Source organism: Brienomyrus brachyistius, chromosome 14 (genome assembly GCF_023856365.1).
Source record: "Brienomyrus brachyistius isolate T26 chromosome 14, BBRACH_0.4, whole genome shotgun sequence".
Lineage (NCBI taxonomy): Eukaryota > Metazoa > Chordata > Actinopteri > Osteoglossiformes > Mormyridae > Brienomyrus > Brienomyrus brachyistius.
Genome location: NC_064546.1, coordinates 23,925,092 through 23,949,313, shown reverse-complemented (window position 1 = coordinate 23,949,313; position 24,222 = coordinate 23,925,092). Strand labels below are relative to the sequence as shown.

At 48.9% G+C, this 24,222-nt stretch overlaps 1 protein-coding gene across 1 annotated transcript in view; it reads left to right on the top strand.

The window, feature by feature from the left end:
• Positions 1 to 264: 264 nt before the first annotated feature.
• The window catches only part of alk (ALK receptor tyrosine kinase), a 185,896-nt gene continuing 161,938 nt past the window's right edge, over positions 265 to 24,222 (top strand). The window contains exon 1 of the mRNA XM_048974091.1: positions 265 to 1,892. Within this exon, the coding sequence (XP_048830048.1) occupies positions 1,148 to 1,892 (745 nt within the window). The 5' untranslated portion in view covers positions 265 to 1,147. The remainder of the gene's footprint in view (positions 1,893 to 24,222) is intronic.

Genomic DNA, 24,222 nt, shown 5'->3' with positions numbered 1-24,222 from the left:
GTTATCCAGAAGAGATGCTTAAATAAAGCGATAGTGGACGGATTTTGACGCCCTAGTTCTTGAAGCACCGGACGCATTTTTTGAGGTTTTACATGCTTTCGGCAAACCGATCCCCCAAACGGTAATGACAAGATATCTGAAAAAAGTGCCATCTGTATCATCAGCGCAGGAGTGATCTGCTGTTTTTTTTTTTTTTTTTTTTTTTTTTTTTTGCAAATCCACTGCAATTTGCAAGGTTAATTTCAAGGCGGATGGACCGTCCTAAGGAGCCCTGACACACCGCCGGAGGAATCGCACAGCGCCGCGTCCGCGCCATGCTGCCGGCCACACAGAGGGACTGTTGTTCCCGTTAAATCGTTTCTTTAATTTTAGCAAAGGGACTTGCCATTGACGTCAAAGCAATGCAGAAGGAGAGTTATAACTGTGGAGCCGAGGACAGCGCGCACATGTCAGCGCCTGAACAGCCACGATTTCTCCAGTGAAATGAATCTCAGCAGGAAAATGCCTGCACCTTCATGCTGATTTCCACCAAAAAGCAAAGATCAACGAAGGACCGAGACCCCCTTTTTTGCCAGGAATAAACTTATGAATTGCCCTTGTGAACTTATTCCTTGTCCAGGTGAGCAGGCGGTCGCAGAGCGTGTAATTTGGTCGATGTTGATGGTTAAGAATTGAGGAGGGTCGCAGCTGTTGATCATTATCGCCAAAGTCTTAATTAATTTTCCCGACGCGGATGATCGGACAGCTACGAGGGCGATGCATGGTGGCTGTGCTCGCTGACAAGACGACTTGTTGTGTTTGCACCGCTGTGCCGCGACAACGACACAAGGATTCATTGACGGCCACTGGGGAAAGACTGGAGGAGCATATCAAACAGTATGTGCCGATGAGTGAAACGGTGGGGGTATAAGCGATAGAAGAGGGGAAAGGGGGGAAAAGGAGAGGCGTTAGGGCTTCCAGCGACGGGTAAGTGGAGATCGTAGCCGTGGGTCTGGCGAAGGAGAAGTGAAGCAGAGACAGCGGTGCGGCGGGGCGCACTGGCCGGCAGCGTGCAACCCGCATGATCATTGATCGGGTCGCCGCTCTCAGAGCATCTCCGGGAGACACGGGGTGAGGGAGCGAAACGACGCCACCGAACAGCACGGCCATGAGCAACGGGGCTTTTTGCCTGTTTGTTTTATGCGCGGCGTTTCTCGCCGGGCTGCAGTGCGCATCGCAGAAGAGCCCGATCGGGGTCGGGGTCGGGGTAACCCTACCCAGCACGGTGGTGGCGGGCAGCGGGGAAGCCAGCGGGAAAAAAGACGCCAACCAGACGCACTTCGCCAGACAGAGGAGGACAAACCTGTCCGTGGATTTCGTCGTTCCCTCTCTCTTAAGAAACTACCTGTCTGAATTCATAAAGCGCCCGCTGAACGGCGACTGCCAGCATGCAGACGGATGCTACACGGTGCGGGCGAACTTAAGGATGCACTGCGTCCCCCTGCAAAAAACCGTCTCCAGTTTTCTGGAGAGCAAGCCGGGCGCCGCCGACCCCCCCGACAATGTTTCAGCCGCTGGGCAGCTCCCGTACAGGAACAAGCGGCCGCCGTCCAGGGTCCTGAATTTCGCGCTGACCAAGGACGGTAGGAAATCCAATCAGGTGGTTATGGAGATCGGGGAGGAGAGCGTCCGGACGGGCTGCGGGGGTCTCTCCGTGGACGGGGACCCCCCTCAGGGTACACTGGAAATAGACCTCACCCGCATTTTGGAGTGGTGGCTGGGAGCCGGAGGGGGACGACTCAGGGTCAGGCTCATACCCGAGAGACGAGCACAAGTCCCAGGAAGAGAGGAGAAGTACTCGGCCGCGATCCGAGCGGCTGATCCCCGCCTCTTCCTCCAGATCGCTTCCCGTGGTGAGAAACAGTCCTTTACCCTTCTGTTTTGCTGCGGATATATCGACTGAAATAGCGGTGTCCAATGAATATAATGGGTTTAGCCTTGAACAAAGTTTTGCCATATAATAACATTCATTTTTTATCTGGAATTAGGAAAAAGCTGTGAAGTTGCTCCAAAGCGCATTTTGCGCACATTTGCTTCCTGGTGCCGCTTTTGTACAAGTCGTCGATTGAAGTTATTCAGCTGCTAGAATAACCTGGTGTTGTATCTGTGGACTTTGCCCTTCAATTGAGCGTCAGTTCCCGCTTCACTGGGACCGCCTGTTCCCTGTTTGGCGGCGAAATAGCGGCCGCGTTTGGGGACTCGAGCGCCGCTCCGTTTATGCACCACAATCACGTTTGAAGCGTGACAAGCTTTAAAGGGATAGAAAAACCAATAATGTTTCATAATTAATTTTATGTAGAGTGAAACAAACGTATGGCTTAAGCAGATGAATATAACCGAAATTTGTCACATGTGTACCTTAAGACGCCACCTGAATGGAATAGCTGAGAAAGTTGTCCAGGCTGTGAACATATGACGTGTGCAATGTGGCAGTATGATGTCATATTCTGAATAGGGATTTTTAAACGTACAAAAATACAGGTACAAAAACTGTTGAAGTAGCGTATAGTGCATTTAATTTTTAAATGAAATCGGGTTATTATAAAACTTCCTTAACTTCCACTTCAGCCGAATAACACTGTCAATCTCGAATAAATGTTTTGTTATGAATAAAGCTATTATTTAGAGACAAATAAAATAATTAACTGGACTTAACGTTTGCCCTCACAGCACCAGCGGGATCACTCAATGTTTTAGAGCAATCAATTCCACTAACTGCCAGTCAGCTTTATTATAGGTCCGTACCCTGCAATAAATATGATTGTATGTCTGCCGTGTCAAAAAAAGAAAAAATCAAGCACGTCGTTTACTTATTTAATCACGCAATGGCGAATTATTTCAATAGGTAGAAACATAACATCATTCTGAGTTCTTTCCTATAGCCATTATTAAAATGCTCTTCAAGGCTGCCAAACAAGAACGAAATTGCGCGTTCTGATTTATGGTTTAAGAAAACGGTGGCCTTGTGCTCGTAGCTTCCGGGATAGGATCCGGACCCCCGCAACCGTGAATGGGATAAGCGGTTTCAGAGGATGGATGGATGGACGGATGGAAGTAACGGCCATAAAGCTAACCTATTCTCCCTAAACAGGGTGTCTAAAACTTCATGCAGACGAATATGAAATGTACTCCAGCGGCGTTTAATTTGCTTGGATGATTCAAAGGGATGCATCACCTAATATGAGCCTTAATGAGGGCAAATGATTATCGACAATATAATGCAGCAGCCATAATTGAAATATATAAGCCTATAATTATTCCAAATCGGCTATAATTAAGGCCTAACTACAGAATAATACATTAGCTTTCCTACAAACCATGCGTCTGGAATAAAAGTCTGCTAATGATGGGTGATAAATAGATTTTAATTGTGTTTAAGGTGAGTGTGCACTCTCTTTCGACTAACGGCTTCAGGAGACCTCATCGGATTCTGAGATCGAATACAACATCACTTCCCGCTGCTTAAGACCTTGTATGTGTCCCCCATACTCTTACTGACAATTACCCCGTATTATAAAGCTTTTGACCAACACCTATTTAAAGTGTCACATGACATTTCCAGGACCCTGTCTGTAGTTCTAGTTTGTCCTTGTCGTGATTTTTACTTTAGTTAGTGCTGTTTTCTAAAAGTAACGGATACGGCCCACAGCACTATTCACAATGAAGCCTGATTCAACATTTTTGTTTCCCTTCTAATAAATAAGCTAAACACCTTCGTCTCTGGCGTAAGCTGTTAGCCTTCTGGCATTTTCTCGATACTCCCTTCCTTTGAATGAAGAGAATTTCTGTTTAGATGGTCTCCCGGAACCGGCTGTTAGACCTTAATATTGCCGTAGACTAACTGACATGTGACTGCACCGTTCTTTCTTATCGTCTGAAAGCCGGCTCCCGTGCTTAATAATGTGCTGATATCATTTAGCTTGAGGATCTTCATGGAAGCTTTTCATATGCTAATTGTAGGTTTACTCCTGTTCCCAGTGGACAGACTTGTGCCTCGGCAGTAAATAGAGCTAATTAGTACCAGGACTAATTTTAAAGAAGGTGCTTATTAGTGTATATGAAATATACTCACTGCTACTAAGCAATTTACTCCTCTTTTATGCTACTTGCTTTTACAGAAATTCACTAATTCTTCATATCCTCCCCACCTTGTCGTTATATGGTACAAATTAATCCATATATCATGGCCTGGATGAGGTTCATTCAGCCTGAAATCCATGTAAATTTTGTTGATAGAGGAAGCGCATTGAGGGATAGTGACTCCTCCGTAACACCTTTGGTGCATGAAGCGTCCGCTCCGCATGAATCATTCATATTGGAAAACTCCGTGATGGCTGACAGGATAGTGAAAATGCATCATTCTGTGCGTGTTATCGCAGCTTTTGCATTGCCTTGTGTGCCACGGTTTAGAGTGAAAATAATGCCTTTCAAAGGTAGCAGAGGAATATGCAAGAATTCGCAACGGTATTTTCCGACTCCACACACACGTGGCTTATGACCTATGACCTTTCGTAGGCACCTTTAGAAGGCCAGGTGCCAGCTTCCAGGGGGGTGGAGCCTGTCCCCAAAGGGACATAAAAGGTGGCCCCCAGCGCTGAGTACCTGCCACCGCTGGGAATCGATGGCCACTTGACATTTAAAGCTTGTATCAATCTGGCATTAATGGCTAAATCAATGTGTGCTGAAATGGACAGAGAGGGTTCATTATATGAGGATTTCAATAATCATTGGGTGTGAGAAGTGACCAATTTCAAACAATAAAGTGCCCTTATCAGAGAATATGGCCTTTGGCATTAGTCAGGCACGACTCTAAGTGTTATGATGCATATTTACTGTCTCTGAAGTCTGCCTGATGGCAGTGCGGTCCAGGTGGCGAAGACTCAAACAGCGGTCAGCAAACATCCGTGGGAGAATGTCTGTTTGATCAGTGCAGGACCTGGCTTGATCAGGGAATTTGCTAATGCTACTTTAAGGTCAGCATTCTTTGTATTAGATATGAAATATTAGATTAGATTTTCCGTCCATCTTTCCTGTTCAGGGTCATGGGGGGGGGGAGAGCACACAGAGGGAGGGGGTAGGGTCTACCCCCCAAGCCTGGAGGTGTGAGGTGACAGCATACCCAGCACCAAACCACCACGCCCGACGTCGTCAAGCTTTCATCGACATGAATGCTGAAAGCAGAAAAAAAACGCGTTCATGTGTGGTTTAGGCAGCGCACAGGCAGCGCACAGGCAGTGCACAGGCAGCGCACAGGCAGTGCACAGGCAGCGCACAGGCAGAGCACAGGCAGGGCACAGGCAGAGCACAGGCAGCGCACAGGCAGTTTCTTAGCTGGTGCGTCGCTGACATTGTGGGTGCAGCCTTCAGTCTTCAGGCGCGTGGGGAACTGACTCACTCATGGACTTTGCCTTTGCCCTTGACCACAGTCTACACCTTGTTTTTAGCAAGCAAGCCCACACGCTCTGTTTTAGTAATGTTAGCATGGCCGGGGGGGTGGGGGGGTTGGACAGCCAGCTGACCTTGGACCCTCAGAGGTTTTTTTTCTCCCTACTTGTGAGTTTTTGCTTCCTCTCCTCCGTTGTCACCTGGCTTTCTTTTTGGCATGCTGTATACATGCTGTAAGACCCTGTGACCCTGAATAAGCAGTTACAGAAGATGGATGGATGTATGGGATGGATGGATGGATGGATGGATGTTGTAGGAATGCATTACAACAGCCAAGTAAAGCCCCTGGGGGTGAATCTGTTATGAAAGGTGCGGTACAAAAAAAATGAATTGAATTGAACTCAGTTACATGCTAATTCATACAGCAGAGTGTTTTCCCAGAGTAATTCAGGGTTCCTTAGCAGTGAGCCAAGGGGGGGGGGGGGGGCTTGTACCTAGAGCAGGTCTGTCATCCAGTACTATTCATGGAGAATTTCCAAGACAACTCTATAGAGCTGGACAAAGGCAGGATGCTGTTGTTCTGGTTTCCACCGTCGAACGGAATGGTGGCGTAGAGAAATAACGGCAGAGAGAGGTAAGCGGTTTCTTACAGTAAATTGAACTCTGACCCCACGATCATGCAGCATATACATGCGTGTGTGTGCGTGTGCATGCGTGTGTGCATGCGTGTGTGCGTGTGCATGTGTGTGTGTGCGTGTGTGTGTGTGCGCGTGTGTGTGTGTGTGTGTGCGTGCGTGTGTGCGTGCGTGTGTGTGTGCGTGCGCGTGTGTGCGTGCGCGTGTGTGCGTGTGTGTGTGTGTGTGTGCGTGTGTGCGTGTGTGTGTGTGTGTGTCTCTCCGCACTGCTTTGTGAAACTCTTCCCAGCTGTTGGAATGCTGTAACAGTCGGGAAGCACGGCCCCTTCCTAATATGCCGAGCAAATGGACTTTTTAATAGATTCCCATTTTTCCATTTTCCATTTTCCCCCACATTAATTCCTCGTGTTCTCTCTCTCGCGTCAGTCACTGAGGCTTCGTGCCTGACGCACTTTGCCGCCTTTATGGAAGAAATGTAAATGTTGCATTTAAAAATATAAAGCAAATTTATACCTATCATTCAGGGAATCTATATGCACCTATTTTCCAAATTGAAAATAAATCGGTGAGTATTTTCCATAAATGGTAACATTTGATTGCATCGTCAGAAACATTTCGGATATTAACATAGAGATCAGTCACTCAAGGATCCTGCTGTACTCTGATGACTTTGTAGTATGAACTGAGCCAAGAATGCAATTGTGTTCATAGTCTGTGATGAATCTTTTATGCCCTTTTGTCTAGAGCAGAAAGGAGACTTGATTTGTTTGTGTTTTTCTCTATATAGTTTCTGGAAACGATCCAAATATTATGAAATTCAGCCTCAGTGATCTTAATTTCGTAATATATAAAAAACGATTAATTTTGGTGGTATGCTGTGTTTGTTGATGCCGCCCTTCCCTCCGTTATCACATTTAAATGTGTGGGGTTTTGCCTGGTCTTTTCCGGATCGGATGCATTTCCCGTCCTGCCCTTTGGCCTCGTCGCAGCCGGTTCCCATTCCGTTACTGACTCAGAGCTTTCAGAAGTTTGGGACTGTGTTCTCTCCCCGCCGTCTTTTTGACGTGTGGATGACAGCGTGCGTTTGAGCGCCCTGGTGCTGGTCCATATGTTTGCCGCCGTCCGTATCAGGTGTACGAAGAGGGAATTTCCTGTGATGAAGTTGACACAGGTTTCCATGGTGACTGCATCATTATAATGTGACTTAATGTCGTACATTTCTGTAATTGCACAGTGCTGGGGATAGATAAAAACACTGCACGCCCCCCCCTGTTTGGTGGGAAATTTGGCTTTGTAAACAGTCACACACTGGCTCCCCCTGCTGGCAACCCACCCTCCTACTTGTTCACTGCTTCATCCTTCGTTGAGGAGGGCGGTTGGGAAAGGCCTCGGCTATATCCGTGTAGGGATGGCGCTACTGGTCGGTTGAGGAGGAGGGTGGAGGAGGGGGTGACTTGGCACCAGCTCCACAGAAGGGGGGGGGGGGGCAGCAATTCCCATCCCAATGCAAGTGCTCATCCCCCCCACATGTGCAAATCCCTCACATGATCAGAACCATGCGACACATTCAATTAATACATCACTGAAACCTAATTAATGAAGGACTGTTGGACTGGAAAGCAGGAAAGTGGAGGGTGGTGGCTGAGATGACCCCGCCCACGCTGGCTCTCTCAGGCTTCAGGTCACTGCAAGTACACCTCTGCAGCCTGTGAGGTGTGGGCGGGGCAAGGTGTGGGTGGGGCGACATGGGGGCGGGGTGATATGTGGGCGGAGTGAGATGTAGGTGGAGCGACATGTTACTCAGTCACCACATATGGGTGCAATGATGTTAATGGTACCGCAGGTTGATAAAGGGATTAGGGTTAGGATTAGGGTTATGGTTAATTTAAGTAGTGACGCTAATGTGTATATTTTTCTAATCTCGTATCAGTTAATTGTGAAACCTAACATTAATCTGTTTCTATACCGATCTGTTCTGCTTAAAAACCCATAAAGTCATGCATATCGAACATTCCGGGTTCACGAGTCAACAATCCACCTCAGTACAATGGAAAATGTAAAGGGGGCTCGAAGTCACAGTGGCTGGGATTATGTGCACCGGACCGGGATATGGTCATACCCCAAGATGGGAGCCCTCGCTTTTGGTGTCACTTTTCATGTGTGCTCTTGAAATAGGCAGGTATGCAGACCTCCAGACCCACAGGGGGCGGTGATGGTCAAGCTCGGATTACCCCATTATGGGAGAATGAAGAGCTTGGTGACTGAAGTCTATCGGAATGATCCACAATGAGTGCGTGTTGCCCAACAGCAGAACGCCTCTCTTATTCCTCACTATTATTATATTCATCAGGATGATGACATGGATTAGCAGCATGTTAGCAGCTATTGTCTGCACGTCAGGCCCGATGATCGCAGCTGCGGGCGGCATTTGATTTCCCGTAACACTCTGTCACGACGCCTTCGGCTTTCTCGTTCCAGACGCAGGGCCCGATCGATATCCTCTCGGAGCCCGGCTCGTTTCATTAGCATCCGGCATCGGCTTGCTTTTCCGCTTGCGAGCCCGACCTCGTGTCAAATTAAAGCGGAGCCTAGATCCATCTGGCCGTCGCGAAACACGCACAGAAGCGGCAGCCATTTGTACCACATGTCCGCTGCGTGTGCACGTTCGGAGTGGGCTGGCCCGCTCGAAAAGGCACAAGGACAAGTCGGCCTTGCCTCTCTCCAGGAGACGGTAATGTGGGAAGGTGGGACGGGCGGGGGGGGGTTGCATCCGATCCCTCCTGGGCAGGAGGTGGTTTTGCTGAGCATAGAGAATGCCGGTAGAGGGTGGGGGGTGGGGGCGTATATTAACAGGACAAGGCTGGTTTGCAGCATGTTTATAGTAATTATTGTGAGCACCTTAGTTCCTGTGATACCCGCTTCATTATTTATCAGGCAAACAGCTTTTACATCGCCTCACTTTATTTATTTAGATATTTACCACATGGTTCAGTCATTGCGGTTCGGTATTCTCCTCGATGATGGCTCCGTTTGGTCCACCAGGCTGGAGACCTGGACGGGCCCGTGAGCCAGCTGGACGGGAACGCGGCGACCTTGGGTACACGCACTCCGCTTCTGGCCAGGGCCACCTCCTCCGGCGCTGCCGCCTGACCTTGGGTACACGCACTCCGCTTCTGGCCAGGGCCGCCTCCTCCGGCGCTGCCGCCTGACCTTGCCTGTCAATTCATTTGTGGAGAGAAGAAAGGATGAAAGAGGTCCTGCCGGGAGAATTGGCGGTTTGACAGGGGATTTATCCAGCTCACGGACACCGGCGCCCTCCACAGCTTAGCCGTGTTTTGCTTATCGTTAAAAAAAAAAAAAAGCTGGCGATCGCAGAATCGCCGTGGCGATAAGCAATCTACCCGCCGCGATCAAATTGAACCGAAACTGGCAGGGTGTGGGTCAGCCCCTCCGCTGGTCTGTCGCTCCCCTTCCCCTTTTCAAAAGCCTAAAATACTGCCTTGCTATCTGGGGCCAATTAAAACAGCTCAACATCAAGATCTGAGGAAATGGCGCAGGTGAAATTGGAAAGCTGTAGTCACGCCTGTGAGACATTTCCGAATTAGAGGCGGAAGCAGACGAAGACGGAGCTTAATATGTTGTTGGCCTGCCTTTGAAAATGTGCCGAGGACATGGCGTTGGATTCTCTCGTGTAGTACATCCTGGACTTGTTTTAGTCCAGTGTACAGTGGGACGCAGTCTTAGGAACGGTCTGCTGGCCCCGACGCGGAGATTATTCCATCTGCGGTACGCAGAAGGGGCGTTAGGGGTTGTGCTGTTATGCTGTTGACGGGGGCAGAAAACCACAGAGAGGTTGGGTAATGTCCTCAGAGGCGGCTCCTCAGAGCTATCTCAGATCTGAGTGGGTCAAGCTCAGAGCCCCGGTATCAACTCTTGTGAACCTGGCTGTGCGAACGCGTGCAAGGTGAGGAGGCTGCACTCGTTACTGTATTACTCTGAATGTTTTGGCTCGTTTCCTAGTTCTGGACACGGTACATGGAAGGTGTGAATATCACCACTTGTAGCTGAGGAATGAAAGGCGCCAGCTGCGAATGGTGAAAGGCGTTCCACGTGGATGACATCGTGTGGCCTTCACACCCCTGTTCCGAAGGAGCCAATAGAAACAGGAGGGTCTGACATATCTGTAAGCGTGCGGACGGCTGAGGAAGGCACAACGAGGCGATCGGGTGCAGGGGTGGAGTCTCGATGGAGATGGGGCCAACGGATTTGTGCAGGGAATTTCGGCGATTTAGAAGAGTCACGGGAGTGACTCTTGATCCTAAAGGAGAAAGACGAGTCAGGAGGGGTAAACCTGGATTGACTGCACGTGGGGGTGGGTGGCAGGATGAAGGAATCCACGAGGAACTGGCCAGAGTCTGCTGTAATGCAACTAACTGGGGAGCATTTTGAATCCAGACAAAGAAATGTGTTGGTTTAAAGGGCACCTGGAGTCTGAAATAAGTTTTCTATCAGTGGATTGGAGTCATGGACTAGATTAAAGTCACCACTAGATGATAAAATGTAACCGATGAAATTAGGTTCAGTATGTGGGTAGAAAAGACATAAAAGCTAAATCTCCCATAGTGCATGTATGTAGTGATCCGGTGATCCGGTGATCTGGACCCCACTCCTGCTGCCTGTGGCAATCCCCCCCCCCCCCACAGATTTAGAAATGTTATGGGATTTGTTTTTGGAATCTGACAGGCATTCCAGTAATGTAAGGAGGCCATTGCATAGTTTTCACTGAGACCCTTGTATTTTGGATGGTGTGTTTGGGAAGGTGAACAACCGGTTTGGTGGAGCCTCTGAAAGCCTTTGCAGAACCAGCAGCTACCTCTGGGCTGCAAGGTACCAAATTAATCTTGCTAATGAGGATTATGATAAGGCAATATATGTAACCAGCGATTTCCATCAGGTTATGGGGAATTACTTTTTAATTAGATAGCTCTTAAGGTTCAATTTAGATTTTCAATCTTTGAATTAAAAACAGCCAGATAAGCATATCTGCCGGCGCGCGACAAATTTCATTTGAATACAACCAAAACACGGAAAACTACCACTGTAGCCCTGGGTTTGGCCAAGGGCTCTGAGATTGCAGGCAGGAAATTTGCTAGGTTCCCCCTTCTAAGCATGGCAGTACATCACATGGTCAAGATGGAGGAAGATGAGGGGAAAAGAGATTGGTTTGAGTAATGGCCCTGAAACTGATGGCAAGGGCACCGTCTGACTCTGTAGATTTTCACTGCGGTGGATTGGCACAGAGGCCTGTATGGCCCATAATTCAAAGCGGCAGAGCATGCAAATAAGAGGCGGCTAATTGCTCCGCTCGCCAGGCCCCGCAGAAGTGCAAGAGGGCAGTGGTGCAGATGGGGCATCAAACGCAGGTTATCAGGTCGCCTGTCGCTCCCCTTATGGGCCCGGTATCGAACCCGTGACAAATGCGCTGCTTGCCAGAAAAGCAATAAAAGAACAACAAGCTATAAAGGAGGACGTGAAGTGAGCGGTTAGCATGGGGCTGAGGGCAAACTCTACCTCTTACTCTGATTAAACAGTGGCTATCAGAGCGAAGAGGCCATTAGAGATTGATCCCCTGCCGTTTATATCCCTTCCCCCCCATTTAGGATGCACGGGGTGGGGGGAGATTTCTCACAGGAAGTATCCCAACCCCCCCGGGCTAGCACCTCCGGAGCGGAGCGACTAAACAGCTAAACAGGTGTCTGCTTCACCGGCCGTTGGGAAGTAACTTAACCCAACAAGATGGTGAAGATTAAGCGCTAAGACCGAGATCAGGACTAATCAAAGCACAGGCTCATTTTGGGAAGAGTGGAGCTGTTCATGGAAGAGCCTGGGATTCATTAATACCTGCAGTCAAAGCCGAGAGACTTCAGGGAGAGCGCCCCCTGTATGCTGATTACCAGCAGTACCTCCGCTACCCTATTTAGTTATTAGTTAGTTAGGCTTCCGTAATTAATTCAGAAGGCAGGATTTATGCTATATTACTTCTCTGGAATGATGTACGTCTCTCAGCATTTACATGTGCGCATAGCTAATATAGATTTAAATTGGGGGGGCTGTTTTTAAGACCCATCTATAGCCTAAGTGTCACAGAAGTCTTATATCATTGTGACTGTGCTGCTGTTTTTATGACGTGTCTCATATAAACAGCACAGAGGGTATAAAACACGGCCGATCCATCTTGTTCCTGAATGTTTAATTTCGAAGTGCAACCGCCCCCCTCCCCCATATTCCCACCTAACTTCCTTAGTGTTCACCAAACTTTATTGCCCCCCCCCCCCCCAGCACACTCGCCTGCTGCCTGTGTGTTTTACTCAGCGGGGGGAGTCTCTGAATTCACACTGTGCCACAGGACGTGTGCCGAGAGCAGGGCAGAGGGCAGTGCGTATATGTCATTCACAGCGCTAGGCTCTCGGGGGGGGGGGGGGTGGACTCCGTGTTCAGGACAGAGATAATGTGTCTCGGGACCCTGCCGTGCTCACTTAAGTAATTTTGCAGCCACTTCTGAGCGCAGCAGTGCAGACAGGCTTATGCTATGGTGCCTCTATTTCGGACGCCATAATGCTGCACCCACCATGGGGGAGGCGGGCATGATGTACCGGCCGGGGAGGAGGTTGCCGGTCATGTGGTAATTAAGCAATCGAATCCGGATCCGAGGAATCGCATTTGCCAGGACGGCGGGGCGGTGCTGGCAAGCTGGGTGCGGGAATGTGACCGAATGTAGGAATCAGCGTGAGGAGATGGGGGGGCCGGTGGGGGCCTTCTCAGTTTGGCACATTTCCATGCAGATCACGGTCTCCGCTCGCTGCGGTCTGATGTCGCTCGGTGAGAGGGCGCCTGTGCCGAGCCGTCAATACCGATTTTCTAAGGCCAGGCAGTATCCCTGAGTAAGTAAAAACTAAACGGCCAACTTTTTGCAGAGGTGAGTGCGGGGACATTTTCAGGATCGGCCACAAAAGCCGCCGGACCGGAGGGACACACGCGGGATGTAAATGGTAGTTATAACAGCAATGCCAACAGTATTTACGCTTCATGTTTGGAGGGATGCAGGCTCTCGACGCTGGATTCAAAGAGAATTTCCGGCAGGAACGATTCATCATTTGTGCATATTAAATAAACAGGAGATATCAATAGTGACACCATTGCTGTGCACCAGGAAGCTCTGGGTAGTTCAGCTCAGAAAAACACTTTAAAATGGATCATGGAATCTCATGTAAGGCCTTTCCACATGTACTTGTTGTGTGGGGGCATGACAGCTGCCAGCCAAGCACGTCGCAGCTACCACTGTTGCCTCGTTCACTGAGATGTGTTCTGTATACATTTTGTTAGCTCTGCTGTTTTTTGTTTAGTAAGAAACAAGCCCTGTTAGCAACATTCGGATGAACTAAAACAAGTCACAGCAGACCGAACATTCAGAATAAAGACGAAACGCTTCATGCGTTACTTAGAATCGCAGCAACGGAGCGAGCAGTTCCCCTGGTCTGCCAGAAGGTTCTGGTTCAACTCTGGGGCTCAGATGAGGAATACAGGGACACCTGAGTGCTGCGTTTTGTTTGTTTCAGGTTTTCCGTGAGCGAACAGGCAGCCAAGGATGAGCACTGCAGGTCACAGACTCGGAAAACGGAGAGGGTGGGGCTTCACTCTTCTGGAGCCCCCCCAAGCAGAGAGCAGGCAGGGCGGTCTCAGTCGGCACAGTTTGCAAGGAGTAAACAACCTCGAACGGGGTGGGGGGGGGAAGGGGTGGGTGGGTAAATGAGATGGCCTAGATGTTATTTTAAGAAGTTTGGATGAGGATTAATCAGTTAGCGAGTTTTTTGACAGTGAGGGGCGACTGACATGTAGGAAAGTGGGGGTTACCTGCATGACCCAAATATGGATGCAGACGGGAAAGATCAGCCAGCACAGATCCTGGCAGCAGGGCATCGAAAACTTCCCACTGAAATAATTTACAACGTGCGTTAATAAGGGGCGGGAGTGCGGCCTTTAGGCCTTCCACTACAGTCGCTCCTTATGTCAGGATGCGGTTTGCGGCAGGGATGGTTTTCCCGCACCGATCTCTGGAGACACATGCCAGTGGTGGCCGAGAAGGAGGGAAAATAAAAACGTTTTGCTTGTGCCTAATTTGCTAGAAGCATGATACAGACTAAGCAGTAAATCCAGCCAGACTCCAGGGAAGCAGGCGTGGTTTGGAGAAGTCGGAGATGCTTGGCAGAGGTAGATCCACGGCCCACGGCTGCTCTCCCCCCGGCAGCGAATCACAGCCTTGCTCCTTTTGCTCCTTCGCTTGACTGATGGCGGCCGCGTGTCCCTGCACCCCCGCATGCATCCGAACCCTGCGGTTAACAGGTGGGGACGTGACTTAGCTCTTTTCCCTCAAGCTGTTTTCCCTCTTTGAAGATTGTGTTCGTTGTAAATCACTGTCATTTGCATTATTTAATTAGCGTTTGCAAATTAGCGTCGTACAGTCAGATGGTTACGCTGCTCTCTGCTGGGCAGCTGTGACCAAAATTCATGGTTTCTTTAAGACATATTCGATAAATTATACATGGCACACGGCATGTAAGTAACTCTTAAAATTAATGTAATAATTGCCAATGGCTGGCAGGTCCTTTCTGCGTGATTCCCAAGCCTGGGACAAAATTACTTCAATCTCGCCCCCATGACACACCAGCCCCTCCTACCTATGCCCAGTACAACTTTCTCAGTCATCCCCCTGAGAAAGCAAGTCTGATTGATATGAAGATGACGGGGTGTATGTATTTAGCTTTTTGACATGGCATTTAAAATGATGGTGACTTGAGCTAAGGGGTGGCGCCCAAAGGGTGGTGTTTGACGTGATTGGCTACTATCGAGGTGGACAGCATGACAACGGGGCAGCCGCCGGAGGAGCAGAACCCTCCCCTCTGATGGCCCCCATGGGAATCTGGGGGTGTACACGGCCGTCTGCTTTAATAGCAGGTGAGGCGCTGGCTGTCAGCACCCATCAGGGGTCTTGGAGTGAAGTGGCAGTCTTCGCAGGCTCCCCTGGGCCGCGTCAGAATGGAGTCATGGCAGGGTGATGGCTGTAGCGCGTTGGATGCTGCCCTGCTCCCTCGCCATGCGGCGGCCTGTCCCTACGCCAGACAGGCCGCGTGGTGCCAGCAGGGATGGCTGTGCTTCATGGCAGCCAAAGAAGTGCCGTGTACTTCTGATTGTGGCTGGGGGAGAGGGCCAGACGGCGGGCTGTCCAAACTCAGTCGACCCCCCCATCGGGAGAGTCTGGCACACAGACAAGCCCATACACATGTTGTGCTGTTTTTTTTAAATAATGTTTCCTTTGCGCATCTCCTGCCTTCCTCACTGTGCTTCCTGTTTGCATAACCTGCCCACATGAGGCACAGGCGTGAGGGTGAATGATGGCAAGACAGAGTTTTTTTTCTCTTCTCCAGGAGTCCTTGCTGATGGATGATCGAGCGCCCGTTCGATTCGGCTGGGTCTCTCGGAGGGACTGGGGATCAGTAAATGACTTCACGAAGGCCTCATTTAGTACACATGGTCGGCTTTGTTTTACGTTGGGCACAGAGAGAGAGACGGACAGGGGTCAAAATGTCCCCACTTCACAAATGAGGTTTCAAATCGATCTGCGAGCTTAAGAAACTGCACTTTCTTCCTTTATGCTCTCGGCATTTTCTTTCCCATTTCGAAGTTTTTGCCGAGTGCAGCTGATTTAAGAGAAATTATATCACCTGGAAGAGACTTACATATTATGTGAACACTAAAATATGACGCAATTAAATCTCGTCGGTGTTGCACATCGGTAGACAAACCGTCTTTGTGGTTTTTTAATCTGAACCGAGCGAACGGTATAGATATCTCAAGATGTTCAGGCGTTTTGTAGACTCTGCACAGAAGGTTGAACGTGCTCCATGGCCCTGCAGCCGTATCAGATGCTTGATGCGATCGTGTCTCTCCCAGAGTCTTCAGGACAAGTGGGGAAGGTCGTGCAAACAGTTACTCTGGGATTGGTGCTGCTATTCTCACCCTGCATTTACCAAAGTAATCAATCAAGAGAGACTGGATAATGGAGATTTGGGATTGTGTGAGAGGATAAGTTTCCATTTGTCATCAAACCACGGTACACAAGTCTGAAGGCCTGTAAAGCCATGTGACTGCAGCGCCCGCGATAATCAGCTCAGCGTTCATGGTAATTGCCTAAGCCAGCACATAAAATACGGGTCTTATCACTCATCCCACGCGGGTGGAGAAAATTCCCATTTCCCATCGCAGATCGTGTTTTGCGATCAACGGCGTATTTCCGGGGAGATTTAATAACTTTACGCTGCCATAATTCACCGCGCCCGCGGATCGGAACAGGCCGCGCCGTTTTGAAAACAAAGAAATAAAAAGCGTGCTATAAACAGAGGCGCCCGTCTTTCTCCTGTGAGTTATGGCTGCCGCCTGAGTTTAACATGGTGTCGAATCCCGACGAGTTCTGGTAGATAAACCAACAGGTACGTGGAGGGACTCCTTAGAGAGGCGACAGGACCCAATTATCCATCAAAACTTGCCAGTCCGTTTATCTCATCTTACCTTCACTCTTAATGAGTTTAACAAAGTCATCATTAGGCCATCCTGACCCTGCTGAGGATAAGTGGATTGATGGAATGATGGATGGAATGATGGATGATTGGATAGATTGATGGATTAATAGGATATGGTCAAAGAAGCTTGCGGTCTAAAGCAGCGGAATGGAGGGGAGCTGCTGTGTTCTGTCAGTGGGATTGGCATTGCTACCCTCAACCCCTGACACCCATAATCAGCTGTTTATGATCTGCCAACATGCAATGTTAATTACTCATGGAAAAATATAGAATAAACAGGAAGTGACATTATGCAGGATGGTGATAGGAGAGAGCGGAAATGCTGACGACGTGTTTCTGTTACGGAGGGGAGAGTTCTCGCTCCTGTCAGTCACATGGCTGCTTGGCGTTCTGACTGAATACTTTCTAAGCTTTTTGGGAGTATAAAAGCTGTAAACTCATGAGCTGAACTCTTTGTTACCCCTCTAAGCCATTGACCTTCATGTTATGATACCATCTTCACCTCCTATAATGGAAAACTTTTGGTACCAACCTCATTACCACATTCCATTTTCTCCCACGGCAACCTCGCGCTTTATCAACTGACACTTCATTATTTTTTTATTGTATGCGAATGTCTGGACAATTTTCTAAGAATGGGACGTTTATCTGTTGGTCAGATCATACTTGGGGCAGGTTGGGTTGTAGCCTCTGTCCGTACCATAGTGCTCAGGCATGGATGCTTGCTGGGTTGTTTTCCTGATTATTCAAAGTACAAAGATAGCTTCCAGGTTGGAGCCGGCTTCCAGAGGAGTAACGTCAGAAAACAGCACTCATGTTGATTCCTGACAGAAAGACCTGCATAATTATTTTGAACTTGAGATGATCCTTCTGGTGACTGATCCCATTAATATTTACCATTAAAGAGTACAGCCAAGACACCCCTATTCTTCAGAGAGTACCACCCCGCCCCATCAGCTTCTCAGCCTGGGTGGCTGATTGGTGGCACTTTTAGTCTCTATATCACAAGCCTTCCAAAGACCATGACAATACCCCAAGGCAAGATCACCACTGTCCCAACAACCCAAAAAATCCATGACAACAACTCATGGCAAGATCACTGCTGTCCCAACACCCCAAATATCCATGACAACACCATACTGCAAGATCACTGCTGTCCCAACACCCCAAATATCCATGACAACACCCCACTGCAAGATCACTACTGTCCCAACACCCCAAATATCCATGACAACACCATACTGCAAGATCACTGCTGTCCTAACACCCCAAATATCCATGACAACACCATACTGCAAGATCACTGCTGTCCCCACACCCCAAAAAACATGACAAAACCACACTGCAAGATCGCTGCTGTCCCAACACCCCAAATATCCATGACAACACCACACTGCAGATCTCACTTTCCCAACACCCCAAATATCCATGACAACACCACACTGCAGATCTCACTTTCCCCAAAACCCTGTCGCAGGATGAACTGTTTGTTTATACCTCAACATGTCAAGTTCATTATAATATTGTCAAACAGATAGAATCAGCGTGGAGCAGTGAAAAAATGCTGAAAAGTGTTGCTCTGAAAGCAGACGGAGGTGGGGGGTGGGGGGTGATTTATTTACGCATAAAGAGAAATGCCTGAGGATGGTATGAGTACACCATCCCTGCATGCCGGCCAGCGGCACAGAGCATCAAAGTCAGGCAGGGAGACGGGTATCAATTTAGGCTGAGCCCTGTAAGAAGTAAGAAGTAAGAAGCCCCCCCCCACGTTGGACAGGCTGCCCGCGGGATGGGGTAATAAAGACATCGTGAAGGTCAAATGGCCCGTATTGTCTGTACGTGGGAGAAACACCGATCACTTTTGATCTCGGTGGATGATATTACGCCGGGCCAGTGCCTTATTATGATGTATGCGAGCTCTTCAGCGGCGTCCGGGGGAAGGTTCAGTGGGTCGTTCGCTGATTAAAAAGGAAGAAGAATCCCAAACATAGACAAAAGGTCACCTCCGAGACGGGTGGTGGGGAAAAATGGAGCCGTGAATGCTCCGAATCCCGCCCGTTCCGTGGAGGACGGACATTTGGCTGGAGTTCAGCGATGGCTTTGCCTCAGAGGGGAAAGGCTCCCTCTTTATTATGGAAAAGCCTCCAGAAAATGGATGATAATGGATTTCTCTGACAGAAACAATATATTCTCCTGCCAAAAAATGGACGAGTATGTGACGCCGGCGAAAAGCTTCTGTAAGACTGGTACAAGAGCGGGTATCCCAGCGCTTTGACATGTAGAGAAGCCTCCTGTCAGGCACTGGATGACGGCGCCCGTTGCTCCGTCTATCATTACACGAGATACAGATATCAGGTGTGGGATCCCCTGTATGTTACCGCTCTGGGAAACGTGTTCCAACATCAGCACACTAATACCTTCAGCTGCTGCAGCTGAATTTCTTCTTACCTGATTACTGAACAGAAAACCAATAAAAATGAAAATAAAATGATTTCTTTAAATGCACCCAGAGCCCGATGTGGGTTAATATTAAAAACTGAGTGAGAGGGGTGGGGCTTGCCAGAGAGCTGTAGACTGCAGCACTACACACGGCAGCACCCTCTCTGTGAGCCTAGCTTATCCGCTGGTTGATATGGGCTCTTTGACGAGTCAGTGTGGAGCATAGCCCCCCCCTCAGTGGACGGCATGCCGCTCAGACTGATTTGTGGATCCGCCGCAGATGAGATTCAGTGCGACAGGTGCAGGGTGAGGGAGAGAGGGACAGACGGAGAGAGAGAGAGGGGGAGGGAGGAAGAGAGGAAGAGCGAGGTTAGTTCTGCGTGGCTTGGAACACGCCGGATATTTTTTAAAGCCTGGAGTTCTCCTGAAAACCAGCTTTCACATGGCATTACCAAACTGCAGCATGTTCTGGAATCATTAATTCCCAGAGAATGCATCACTTCGTGTGGAATAAGCATGACTTTAAACTAAGCGAGATTACCCACAATCCTGTTGTAGAGTCTGTGACTGGCCATAATGGTCCCACAAGGAGGGAGAGTGAGCTATACCCAGGAACCATTGGCATTTGCCCAGTGTGTGGCTGGCAGTCCCTTTAACATTGCTCTGCTCAGAGGGCCCGCCCCTTTAACCTTGCTCAACTCAGAGGGCCCGCCTCTTTAACCTTTAAACCCAAATTCTTCCTGAACTGGCTAGAAAGGAAGTGATGGACCATTTAGGGGAGGCATGGGTGGATCCTGGCTAGGGCAAGATGGGCAATTGGCCAGGGTGTCACTGACATAGCCGACCCCTAGCACCACCCCCTGGCAGGCTTCACCATAGGCGCCCGGAAGGCTCCACATTGGCTCCGACTGGCACTAAGATGGAGAAAAAAAAGCCATGTAGATGTGATCATGAGGACCATGTGTGTGAAAATGCTGGCACCCTGCCCAGCCTGGCACGTCTCCTACCCTGTGCTTCACTGGAGGTGCTTCACTGGAGGTGCTCCATGCTTCACTGCGCTCACATGCACCTGATAAGTGGTTCAGAGAATGAATGGATGGATGCATGTGAAAATTGGTATGAAGCACCGTTAAACTAGGGGTTTCACACAGGAGGGATGCAGGGGCACAGCTGGGGGAGGTAACGGTGCAGTAGCTAAAGACCAGGATTGCTGCCGGTTAAATTATATCCCAAGGTGTGAGAGCTACCAGAGTGTTCAGCTGTATAATAAAAACCACAAGCTATTGGACAAAAACCCGTATGCTTTAGACAACGTCAGCAGGAAAAGCAGAATGAAATACCCAGTTTATTTTAAATCCAAAAACGCCCATTAAGGCTAAACGAACATCTACGTGCATTGTGGGTAGTGAATACTATGGTTATGGACGTGATCGGCGCACACAGTGGGGAATAGTGAGAAATTTATCCAGCAGTGCTAGAGTCCCAATCAGTTACTGACTGTGAATTCTTATCCTTTATGAGCACGAGTCCCATGTTCTCTCGTATTTGGAACGATACATTTCGCCTTCGGTAACAGGCAGGCACAGCAAGGTGGGTTATCAGTGTGGCCTCGCACCTCCAGGGCTGGGGGTTCGAAAAACGCCCCCTGAGCTTTGAGGCCTCCGCCTCCCTGCGACGGCGCTGGGTCAGCAGGTATGAGCGGCTCGTACATGGATGGGCGCCATCTTGGATAAAACTCCGGTTTTAAGAAGCAGTAGCAGCACCTGACTTTGTGGATTCGGACCATGTGACCGGGAGGTTCCTGTCCCGGACCTGGCAGAGTGGCGTCACGGCTGGGCCCCTGAGTGAGGCCCTTAAGGGGGGACAGGTGTCGGGCCCAGAAGCGTCACGCGCCTCATCCGCACGTCATGGAAGACTGGCGGGTGGAGGAGGAGGGAAGGAGGTGGAGATGGACAGAGCGAGGTAAGCAAAGGGGGAGACCAGGGGCCCTATCCCCAACCCACCCAATCATAAGCTTGCCCCCCCCCGAGCCCCCTTACGTAACTCTCTGGCCCCGGACTAGCATTTCAAAGTTGGAGTCGGTCCTGAGGTAGAGACTAATAATAATACTTGCTAATATTTTAGTCTGTTACTAGTATAAAAAAATATGATAATTACTGATATAGTAGCTGTCCTGTCTTTTGAAAAAGACAAACCTTTTACACATTGTAGTAGTTTGACAGCTGAGGGCTGCAGGAGTAAAATGTTAAGTGTTTCTCTAAATAGGTGTACAGCAGTACAGCAGACTGGTATCGCTGGGGGGGGATCTGCATGACAAAGGGGGCCGTTATAGCGTGATCCCAGTGCCTGGGAAACCATGAAGACCAGTGGCTGTCTGGTTCAGGGCCCACATTTTTTCCTGGTCATTAAATCCGTAGCTGAATTTCTGAAACTTCGGACCAAATTTATTTCACGAAAAAATAGTGCAGTAACTGTAAAGAGAACATGATGCAGTAACATCCACACACTGCTAAAAAAAACAAATTTTTTATATATATATATATTTACCACACACTTCAGGGTCTTGACCCACCAGTAGAGAAACAGTGATGTAAACCATAAAACAAGCACAGAAGTACAACTGGCCTTCTCCTGGGCAACCATTATGATCTGTGAAACTCTCTTCAAAGTCTCTCCCCAACCCATTTTGGGATGATGGATAAGCTCTCCTTGCCGCCCCCTCACCCCCCCCCCCCCCAATTCCCAGGACCCATGCCTCCCACATCCCTCCGTTGGCTCCCGGGGTAGCCACATGCTGCAAATGCCAAAACTGATAGCTCTTGCATCTTTAGGGCTGCCAGATATTGGGCGAAGGTTGCCAAATCTTGGGAGTTGCGTTAAGGGGGTGTCCACGTCCATGCCTCATTATCGGAGACGGCAAGCGATCCAAAGTGGATCCATCTGCTCAGAGGAGCGAGAGCCAGTGAGTCAGCAGTGAAAACGAGGGCCTCGCACTTTGCATTTTAAGGAAGACTTTAAGCACCGGGGAGAGTGTCAGTATTTACTCGCGTCCGTACCGCGGCACAGTCAAGCTCCATTCCACATGCTGGTAGGCGCATATAAACAGTGCTGTGAACCTGTCAGCCGCAGACACGCAACTGGGATTTGCGACATAGGCGTATACACGCTGGAAGTGTGTGTGTGTGTGTGTGTGTGTGTGTGTGTGTGTGTGTGTGTGTGTGTGCGTGTGTGTGTGTGTGTGTGTGTGTGTGTGTGGTCCAGATATACCTTTCCTTGGGGGACCAAATGTCCCCACAACGTGATAAATACCCGTTTTTTTTAACCTTATGGGGACCAGTTTCTCTAAAATTCAGCACTCTTGCATTTGGTTTGGTTGCTTATGGTTAAGGTTAGGGCTGGGTAGGGGTTAAGGTTGCCATGTTGGGATTAGGGTTTTGCCCATACAAATGAATGGAAAGTCCCCACAAAGATATAGACTGTGTTCACATTACAAGCCTCATTCTTCAATCCTGATTTTGCTTTGCAGCTGACATTCATAATTACAAGTGACCTGTATCTAATTATAATGCGAGAGCATCTGTCCCCCAAAACAGCACGCATGTGCACACTGATAGGCTTTTGCATGAGTCAGCTGCATTATGGACAACAGCAAAAAACACTCGGCGCAAGAGTAGAGGTAAAAAAAAAAAACCGCATGAATTGCGATCTGACCGTTCTGGTTCATGTGGAATGGCTGTGAATCAGATACGTATACGATCTAGGACCAGGTATGAAAATGACTCCAATCTGATGTGAAAAGACTGGATGTCTGTGTCCACACAGCCATGAAAGTATTAGATCTGTGTCACATTAAGACAAAATAAAAAATCAGATTTGAGTCACTTCAGCCTGGTAATGTGACCAGAGCCATAGATGCTTAATTCGTGTGTATGTGGGTTATGTATGTAATATATTGGGGGACCAAACATATTGGCGAGTTCCCACAAATGTATGAATATAAATGTGCGTGTGTATGCGTGTGTATGCGTGTGTGTGCGTGTGTGTGCGTGTGTGTGACCACTCGCATGCGTGCGGAGGGAAGCCGCAGAGAGCAGGTGCCAAATGCGAGGGGAAAATTCCAGCGACATTAAATCAGCCTCCTCTGATACTGCGGCACGCAGATTGTCAGTTTGATACTGCGGCACGCAGATTGTCAGTTTCTGTTCATCTCTGAGTATCAAAAGTAAAACATTCCGCTCTGAAGGTCATGACCCCCATGCGGAAAAACGCTTTGCCCACCTGAAGCCTATACTCTGTAAGCTAAGGTTTATAATTATCCGTGTCCTGCTGTATAGATAGCGCCTTTCAGGGCCGCTCCACACCTCTATAATTAAGCAGTCTGTTTATGTATTGCACCGGCTGTTTCTTTAATACTTAATATTGACAGATTAAGCCCGGTCCTGGTAAGCCTCGCGTAGGGGTGGCACCAGAACCTCTGAACACCTGAAATGTTATGACTCTAAAGTCATCAAGCCCACTCTTGTGATACATCTCTTTAGCTATTCCCGGTCGGTAGGCGTCAAGGGGGCGGCTTACTTTCGATCCGGGAAGGTGGCAGGGCCACGATGAATGACTTCCCGCCGCCATCGCTTTAGCTATTTTGCCCAATGGGATACCTCGATGCAAATAGACCTGGAGGCCATGAACCAATTAGATTGCTCCTCCGCAGGGGTCTGCGGAGGAGACACAGGAAAGCCCAGCCATCCTAATGGGCCTCGTTTTAGTGCAGCTGTGAGCTCTTCGGTTCGCAGCCCCTGGGAAATGTAGGCGCTTGCATCAGCCTGTGTGACTGCTCGATTTTTTATTTTTTTTTGCGTTTATTTATACTAGTCTGCTTTTATTTCTATATGTTAGGGTTCTCTTGTGTCATAGGTGGCAAACAGCATTAGAGCGATTATGACAAGTCCAGAAGCGAGGTGGCATGTCCCTTAACAACGTGCCAAAACCTCTAAATATTCCTCCCATTACCGGGAAGTGACAGTTGACTCCTCTTCTACAGACAAATTGGCCAAATATATATGAATGAGTCACACACTTACAGAGAAAATACA